The sequence below is a fragment of the Brassica rapa genome, chromosome A08, assembly GCF_000309985.2.
Source record: "Brassica rapa cultivar Chiifu-401-42 chromosome A08, CAAS_Brap_v3.01, whole genome shotgun sequence".
Taxonomy (NCBI): Eukaryota; Viridiplantae; Streptophyta; class Magnoliopsida; order Brassicales; family Brassicaceae; genus Brassica; species Brassica rapa.
The window spans coordinates 10408674-10417938 of record NC_024802.2 but is presented as its reverse complement, the minus strand read 5'-3'; the positions used below and the strand labels follow the sequence as shown (position 1 = coordinate 10417938).

General features: G+C 35.0%; 2 protein-coding genes across 3 annotated transcripts; both read left to right on the top strand.

Moving 5' to 3' along the window:
• Positions 1-757: 757 nt before the first annotated feature.
• LOC103847695 (zinc finger protein ZAT9) lies at positions 758-2883 on the top strand. Its single transcript, XM_009124778.3, has one exon. The coding sequence runs from the start codon at positions 1949-1951 to the stop codon at positions 2576-2578; it is 630 nt and encodes a 209-aa protein (XP_009123026.1). The 5' UTR covers positions 758-1948; the 3' UTR covers positions 2579-2883.
• A 2734-nt stretch (positions 2884-5617) lies between these two features.
• On the top strand, positions 5618-7385 carry LOC103847694 (putative 57 kDa heat shock protein). 2 transcript variants are annotated; one of them, XM_009124777.3, is made up of 5 exons: positions 5621-5969; positions 6083-6418; positions 6536-6565; positions 6675-6737; positions 6823-7385. In XM_009124777.3, the coding sequence occupies exons 1-5, from the start codon at positions 5933-5935 to the stop codon at positions 7146-7148; spliced, it is 792 nt and encodes a 263-aa protein (XP_009123025.1). In that variant the 5' UTR covers positions 5621-5932; the 3' UTR covers positions 7149-7385. The 2 variants fall into 2 exon arrangements, with proteins under 2 accessions (XP_033133860.1, XP_009123025.1); XM_033277969.1 differs by lacking the exon at positions 6536-6565 and having other exon boundaries at positions 5618-5969.
• The last annotated feature ends 1880 nt before the right edge of the window (positions 7386-9265 follow it).

The window sequence follows — 9265 nt, the reverse complement described above, 5'->3', positions numbered from 1 at the left end:
TTGTTTCAAAATAAGTGTTATTCTAGTTTTTTTTGTTACACAAAAAATATCACTTTACAATTTTAATACAAATTATATTTAGAGCTTGATTGGTTTTCCCGCTACCACCCGCAAACGCAGCTTTTGCGATTGGTAGCGGTTGACAGCGTTTCGAAACAATCATACAAACCGCTACAAATCGCATCAAACCGCTCCGAACCTCTTAAAATCAAAAGCTGGTTCCAGCTAGCGTTTGCGGTTGCGGGCGGTTGCGGGAGGATAATTTTTTTTTCTTTTTTAAAAAAAAACCATATAAATACAAAAATAAAAATAAAAATAAAATTTTTAAAATGGAATTATAAAAATACTAAAATATATCTATTATATTTTAATTAATATTATAAAATTTTAAAATAAAAATATTTTCTATAATTTAAAAAATTTAAAACTATAACTTTGAAAATATAATTTACATATTTATTATAATATTATGATTTTTGATATTTTTATAATTATATAAAATGTAAATATTGTTAATTTATTATTTAACCGCTGCTGTATTTGGTAGTTAACCAGTCATAAGTATCCCGCAAGCGCACCAATTTCTAACCGCATAACCAGTCGTACAAATCTCTTAAAACCGCTAGAAACCGCAACCACCCGCATCCGCAAACGCCCGCAGCCGCAACCGCAACTGCTGCGTTTGAACCAGTCAGACCCTTACTTTCAGCTGAAAATTAGTTGCAAACTGCATTGGTTTTATAAATAATTTTATTTATCTCAAATACTATTGGTCAGAAATATGTAATTAATAACAAATTACATATATTTTTACTACTTTCTTAGTCTGTGTGAAAATTGTAAAAGTGGTACTTATTCAGAAATGGATGGAGTATAACATATTTGTCTGAATCCGAACTAAAAGTCTTGTATTAATTTTCCTTTAGAAAAAAAAAATCAGAATAAAGCATAGAATAAAACAATACAGAAAACCAACAAAAGAAAAACTAAGGTGGAATGGCTCAGAACAGACGTGGACCTTTCCAACCATCATTGTGTAGTCATTTACCGTTGGGTCGACCATCGTATGTTAGATAGTACAGTACCAATCTATTCACAATTATATAGACGTGATGCTTACTTAGATCGTTTCGTTTAAATGATTCTGACTAGTATTAAAACTCATTAGTATTTAAATGTTTAAATCAAGCTATTTAAATGTTTAAACAATCAGCATTTAAATCTCAAAGTCCAATTAAATCAACGTTAAATAATACAACCGTTTGTATCATATCAACCTCGACGCTTCAACCGACTCTGCCATCACATATCGTCAAATCTTTCAACTAACCCAACAAACATTATTCACATCACACATACTTTGTTAAGTTTTTCTAATCTTAATTTTGTTTATTTTTGCAAATCCTTTATTAAGGTTCTAAACTTGTCTATGCATTCAGAAGTGTCTAGTCAATAAAAGGCAAAGCAACAACTTTCTTTTTGTGCTTTGTTGTCACCTTTCTTCTATCTTTTAAACAAACTCTTACTAAACAAATAATCATTTTAGTTGTTTTTTTGTAAGAACATGAATAATTCCAGTCACGATACATACAAACTTCTTATTAATAAAATTCCAATATTTTGGATTAATTCAAGATTCTATACTCAGTGGTTATCGTTGTCAGTCCAATTAAAAATAGTATGGTTTTCTCTTAAATGTTTTACTAAAACTAACTAAAAAAGTTATATTTACCTATTAGTTATCGTATGGACCAAAACGTCATTATTGTTAATTTTGGGGTTTTGTGAAAAAGAAAGGAATGCTTGTTACCTACTCTTTATTAACTTCTCTGCCTATCTCTCAATTTCTCTCTTCTCCACAACAGTCTCTTCAAGCAAAACTGGGACAAATAAAACTTAAAAAGTCTTCTTAAGGTTTATTTTTGTTCTCTTCTTGCCTCTTTGGAAAATGCAGAAGCACAAATGCAAGCTCTGTTCCAAGAGTTTCTGTAATGGCAGAGCACTTGGTGGTCACATGAAGTCTCACTTGGTCTCATCACACACGCCCACTCGGAAGAAACTCGGTGACTCGGTTTACTCCTCTTCTTCTTCCTCCTCAGACGGTAAAACTCTAGTCTACGGGCTGCGAGAGAACCCGAGGAAGAGTCTCCGGGTCTTCAACCCGGATCCTGAGTCATCCACCGTTTACAACAGCGAGACCGAGACCGAACCTGAGTCTGTGGACCCGGTTCGGAAACGTAGCAGAGCAGAGGTTTCCAAGAAGACGAAGACGAAGAAAAGGAGTAAGAAGAGAGTGTTTGAGTCGGGGAAGAAGCAGAAGACGAGTCGTGTTAACTCGAACGAGTCTCAAGAACCGGCGAGTTCTGTCTCCGACGGTTCTCCGGAACAGGATTTGGCCATGTGTTTGATGATGCTATCGAGAGATACGAGGGAGATTGAACTGAAGAAACATGTTCTTGCAGCGGAAGAAACGAAGCCGGAGAAGATACATTTCCCGGAGCTCCGTCGTTGTGTGATAGATCTGAATCTTCCTCCGCCGCAAGAAAGCGACATTGTCACCGTAGTTTCAGCCATATAATAACAGTTGGAGGTTTCAGAGATTACTGGATATCAAAGCATCTTCTTGATTTGGTTGATCGTTTATTCTTTTAAAGTTAGAAAACGTTTAGTGGTTTTGGAATCTTTGGACGATCTTTATCAAGCAATGTACTTTTGATGTAAGACACAACTGAAAACCCAAGAAACAAGTTCTGTTTCTTGATTTCTCCTTCAGGGTTATGGATGATAATAATTGTTTGTTGGATCTTTGTTATGACTTTGTGATATTTTGAAATTCTTGAGATGATTCTTTTGCATGAGGTTTGGATCTTAGATCTTTGATTATTAATGTGTGTTTGAAGAAACTATTTAATTTAGCTGCATATTTTTTATGACACAAGTGTGTGCAAGGCTGCTAGCTTGTTAAATAATGTGAATATTATTCTTGTCACGTATATCATTAGGTGTGTTGGAATAACTAGGACAGTGTGGTAAATACTCAAATCATCCAAGAATCAGATCATGGATATTCAATTATCTCCATAATAAATGAGATATTTAGACCCAAAAAACAACTTAGATATTTAATCTCTGAATCAGATATTACATAAATTATTGAAATATCAGTCTACACTCACCTTATGGGTTACTACATTTTACTAGTAACAGCACAATATAATCTCTGTTTCATAATGGCTACAACAATCAATGATTTTTAGTGCGATAAATTTATTTGAAATGTGTTATTCCCTAGCATTTCATAAAATGTTTACCAGTTACAATAATGATTTTTTTAATAAACAGTTTCACCATTTTCCATTTTCTAAATGAAATAAAAATAAATCTCTTACAAAATTTATCATTTTGTTCCACATCATAAACTTATAAAGCTAATCAAATGATTGAAAACTAATATTCCATTAATAATTTTTATTATGATATCATTCATTATTCTATTTTCATTACATAAATAATTATTCATTTGTTTATCCTATTATTTTTAGAAATAACCAGTTACAGGCAATATAAATTGTTTAGAAAATATATTTTATTTAAAATATAAATTGCTTTCGTATTCTATACAATTTTATGTTTATTGAATATTGTATAACTAATTATTATTTTGTAATTTTATAACATGTTTAACTATATTTATTTATGTATTTAGCAATACTTTTGAAGAAAAATATTCATTTTTAAATTAAAACAGTTTATAGTATGAAAGGGATAATAGTTACTATTTTGTGTGGTTATTTACTTACTACTTTTATTGTGGTGTAGTTTGTGTCGCCAGCTGCATCATGTGACTCTGTAGAGAGGTAGTGTTTTATACCACCTATACCGAACCATTCATGTTTCTTTCTTGACAAAGAAACAGAAACACAATACCTTTTTTTATGGGCATCATTTATTAGTAAGTTCCTCATTTATTACAGAAATATCCCTGATCCATCTTTAAAATCACGTTCATGCATGTTTACACTTACCTGACTTTCAGAGTTAAATATACCTTTATCCACTGACGAATCGACATCATAATAACTGTAATTTTTAAAGAAAAAATGAAGGGAGAAGAGTTAATTATATGTTTGTCTGAACAAAAACATGAGATGAACAAGGGTATTTTTGTAGTTCCGATTTCGTTGGTGATATTCACATAAATGTGGGGTATGTGGTCGCATCATCTTTTGTGCTTTAAGCTTCCGTTGATAGTAAATATGTGGGTTAAGTGGGACGAACAATCAACAAAATATGAACCTAAATTAACAAGTATAATGTTCACCATAACTTCGGTGAAGTTTTATCATCTTCACAGTTCACACAAATATAGTTCAGAAAAAAATTGTTCGAAGTCATAGACTCATAATATCTTTTTTTGGGTCAAAGTCATAGCATTGTTACATCTGTTGTTGATGTATAACTCATCTGCAGAAGACTGAGTGCAGTGACATTTGAGAAAACCTCACTGCAAAGCAACACGTGTCTGGTGTATCTACCCCTCCAAATCTAAAAGATTAGTGGGCCATTTATGGGTCTCATTTGGAAATCCTCGCCATTGACGAAGGCCGTTAAGTTAAAATATATTTGGCTCATTTTAGCGTGCTCAATTATGTAATTTTTCAAGATAACAGAAAGTCATCGAAAATAAGAGTTTACTCATTTATTTGAAATCTAGATTTCCATTTATGCAGCAGTTCTTTAAAAACTCAACAGTAAACAAAAGCTAGAAAATGTGAGAGATTTATTTTTGATAGGGTAAAAAAATGAAAGAAGATAGAGCAACATGTTATCTTTGCTAATCTAAAATATATAAGTAGAAACAATCTATCAGATAATCAAAATATCACTGTATTAATCAAATACAGTTTGCTGAGACCAAAAGTAATTCCGAACCTCAACCGACCGCGAAACAAAACAAATTCAATCAAAACCTGACGAGGTAGTCTGCTAACAAACACTACTAGAGCTTGACCCGCGCATCCGCGCAGGTGTTAGTTTTTTGATAAATGAATATTTATTTGTATAAGTGATAATATATATTTTAAAATTTACCCGTTTAATTTTTTTTAATATGACATTTATAAACACAATAATTTTATAGTTTATATTGAGTAGTTTTATTTTGTCATGTAAACCCTTAATTATATCATCCATTTATTTAGAATACGACCTGTAAAATCACACAAATGTATTTTTATTTTTTATGGATCAAAATTTTATAATTATATATAATGAAATTATTGTATAAACTGTTTTTATGGATCAAAATTTTATGATTATGTATAATGAAATTGTTGTATACTATTTATTATGTATATGTGGAATTAGTAAAATAATTACCGTATAATGTATGTAATTACGAAATGTATATATGGAATTAATTATTTTCAAATACACATATGTATAATAAAAAGGAAAAGACAAAAAATATTAAAAGTTAGGTTTATTAATTATTGTTGCCATGATTTTTTAGTTAGAATTTGATTTTGGAAATACATTAATTGAAGAGAAAAGACAAAAATCCTAAAAGATAGGTTAATTAATAACTTCAGTGGCATGCCGTTGTAAATATAGTGGAAAACTAAGGGATAATCTAATTTTGTACTCCTATTTTAATAGATTAGATAAATAAACTTTTTTTTTTTTTTTTTGGTAAAAATGTAAAGATACTAGTATAAAGAAACTTGCTTTTCAAATGAGAGGGTCACGGTCAATGACAAATAGTCAAGGGACACGTTTCTCATACAGTTTGTCGTTTTCCTTGTCTCATCATTGCCTTCTTTTCTTTCCTCTACATCAAATATCCAAAACGCAGAGAAGAGATAAAACACTAGTTAACTAGCTTCTAATTTTTTAGAAATCTCACTGAAAACTTCTATCTCGTCGCTTACTCATGGTCGTCCCTCTTAGTGCTATCCCTCCATCTCGCGGTAAGATCTTCTCAAACCATCCTCAGATCTAACATCTCACTCAAATGGGTCGATGAATGTTTAGTTATTTGATGTTCTTTAATGTCTGTGTTTGGTGTTAATGGATGGAGAAGATGGGTTTTACGCTATCAACAACCAGTTTCTAGCAAACGGGCCAAAAGGGTTTCAGGAGTTGAAGACGTTGGAGAACGAGGACATGTTTATTCGGGTGGACTTCCCCGGCGTTCCAGAAGACGCCATGAAGGTTGTGGTTGATGATACCAAGAAAGCTGTGACTGTCTTCGCCCTCGCACCAAAGGAGCACAAACACGACTCCTCTCCTCGGAACTACATCTACACTACCGGTCTCGTCTGCAAATGCTGCGAAATTTCAGCCGTAGCAGCACACATGTCCGATGGTGTTCTTCGCCTTCTCCTCTCCAAGACTCAAATCGCAACTCAACGCCCACGTAATATCATATCAAACCCCACATTTTCTTTTACTCTGTTTTTTCTTCTTTGTTTATTTAAATTTATATGAATATTTGTTTTATTTGTCTGATATTAAAGTTTTTTTATATATACAGCTTTTCTTGGTGTCCCAGATTCCGAACAAGGTATTGTTTTATTCATTCTCTTTTTTTTTCTTTCAAAAAGATTCAATCTTGATTTATCTTTTCTGTTTTTCTTGACTAATTAACTCTATATTGTTTGTTTTATTTCTAGTTGTGGTCAAAGATCACGCTTGGACTGGTTCTCACAAAGTTACTTATGGCACGGATCCACATGGTATCCAAATGCTTACGTGGACTTTAATTGGTTGTTGTAAAGGGAATATATAACATTTAATTTGTTGTTTTGTGTGGAAGAGCAGATTCGGTGTTGACGGGTCGGGTACTGCAGCCACACCCATGGGTGAAGCAAGGATCTTTGATGTCTTATGAGTCGAAGCAGCTCCAAAACGGATGCCTCTACGTTCGTGTAGACATGCCAGGCGTTCCCAAAGAGAGATTCACAGTCTCCGTCAAGAGTGGGATGGTGATGGTGACTGGTGACGCTCCTGCCGTTAGTCACGACTCAGGTGGCCGGTTCTACTCTGGTGAAGTGGCTATGCTCTCCAATCCTATTGACATTCCTATTCGTCAGATCAAAATAATCTGCAAGACTGGTGTCATCCGTTTAATCATCCCACCCGCTTGATTTTGGTCATGTTGTTTGTGGGTCCCTTCTTTGAGGATGATGTCGTTTTGTGAGTTAGACCATAAGGAATATTTGGATACGTTGCGGTAAAACAGACAAGATGTTTCGTCACATCAAATCAAGAAAGTTTAATGTGCTGTTTCAAGTTCATATGACATACGAGTTTAAGCTACCAAAACAGTTCTCTTAATCCAATGTTGAAACAAGATAAATAACATCAACCACATTAGTTCTAAATTAAGTTTCTAAATATTAATTACCATTAAACTAACGAACAACCCATGCTTCTCTTCTCTATACTTGAAAACTCGATAAAATTTAGGAACTGGTAAATTAGTGGTGCCTGGGATCCTCATATATCTATCACACTAACAATTTATCAAGTGCGGAAATGAATATGGCTGTAACTGGTTATCAATTTATAGAATATCATGAATGAATGAAATTAAAAAAATGGAACGTAGATGAATGGAATAAGAGAAGTTATGGAATAAAAAAAAATTGAATTCCATTCCACTCATTCCACTTATTCATGAGCTTTTTTATCCATGAATGTTTTATAACTACATTCCATTTTTTTCCAGACATTCCATAAGGAATAATTGGAATGAGATTTGTTTTCAAATGGTAAAAAAAATTTGGAATCTGCAGGAATAGGCCATTCCAAACAATTTCATTCCAAAAACTTGTAATCCAGTTGCACCCTATATGATGCAGCGTTACGTTATGGTTATGACTTCGTAAAAATGTTTTACGTGTTTCCTATTTTATTCGTTAGTTGGATTTTCTATTATTATTCTTTAGGATAAGTAGTAATCCTTGTACTTAGGATTTAGGAGAATATGAATATTGATTATAAAAAAAAAAAAGAATATTGATTATAAACGATCTTCTATCGTTAGTATAAATCTTTCACTTTAGGGAACCGAAAACAAGAGAGAGGTGAGAGAAATTTCTCTCGAGAGTCTCTTCCCTTTGCTTCCCCTAACCCTAGCGCCATCACAAATTCTGATCTCTCTCGCGGTGGTCGGTGATTCCCTATCTCCGGTCACTGCGGGTGGTGGGCTCGACGTTCTTCTCGTCTCACATCCAAGCTGTTCTCCCTTCTTTCTCTCCTCTTTGCACGGTGCTTCTAGTTCTGATGGAGCTCTTCCACCGGATCTGTTAGAAATCAAAGACGTCTTTATTTCTCGGGAACACTGGCGAGGCGAGAAGAGTAGTAGGACCCTTGGACGCCTTGGATCTCCCTGTAGTCGCCGTCTGCGCTCGGATCTGGGTCAGATCTGAGATCCGAGACCCGCCGGAGCCTCTGAAGGGTCGCTACCATCACGCTCCTGCATCATCGTCTCGCTCCAGTCGGTCTCCTCTATGGCTCTATCGGTTAGGCCCAAGGTATTTGTAGAGCTTCTCCGCTCAGTCTCTGAGTGTAAGGTGGTTGGAAACGCACCACTGAGGACCTCTGTCACCTAGTCCAAGAGACGGCATCCATGGCGCTCCTCCGATGATCGATTGGGCTATCCTTCCAACTACTGGCGCCGTTTCACTAGGGTTTTAAGGACAACCCGCTGTGGAGGCTTCAACTGTTTCTAGGCTGAGCTCTTTCTCTCTTTCAAGGTCGCCTGTTTTCAAGGAGTTTTCAACCCCTTCCGTGCTTCACTTTCCTTACGCCAAGGCTCCGACAGTCCGATTGAGTGTTCCTGTTGTTTGTGATGTATCCTTTGTGTCGCGTGACCGGATGGGGAGCATGTTGTTCCGTTTGCGCTTGACCGTAACTTGAGCTTCATATTCAGCAGCATAGCCACGGGTCTACACTCCATCTTCTGTTGAGATAGCTAGGGTCTGGTTCTGCCGACGTCCTCCTCCAGTGGAGCTCCGGGGCGTGAGCCAGCCGCCTCCGTCGATGCCTGCTTGGAGTCACTTCGGTGAGTGCTCGACTGATCCTACCCTCCGACTATTCCTCTTGTCTCAGCAGGTTTGTTCTGGCTAAGCAAGAAGGTTTTGGTTAGGGATCTTTAAATTGTTGTCTCTTGTTCTGAAATATAAATTAGTTTCAGGCTCTCTATTGCTAGAAGCTTGAACTAAATCACCTAGGTTCTTAGAGGTTTTTTTTAAACTTT

What these genes read in the sequence shown, in the direction of transcription:
- LOC103847695 (XM_009124778.3), top strand. Translation starts at nt 1,949, where the DNA reads ATGCAGAAGCACAAATGCAAGCTCTGTTCCAAGAGTTTCTGTAATGGC.
- LOC103847694 (XM_009124777.3), top strand. Translation starts at nt 5,933, where the DNA reads ATGGTCGTCCCTCTTAGTGCTATCCCTCCATCTCGCG. An exon ending in TGCTATCCCTCCATCTCGCG is followed by an intron (nt 5,970 to 6,082) that starts GTAAGATCTTCT and finishes TGGATGGAGAAG; the next exon opens with ATGGGTTTTACGCTATCAAC. An exon ending in TTATGGCACGGATCCACATG is followed by an intron (nt 6,738 to 6,822) that starts GTATCCAAATGC and finishes GTGGAAGAGCAG; the next exon opens with ATTCGGTGTTGACGGGTCGG.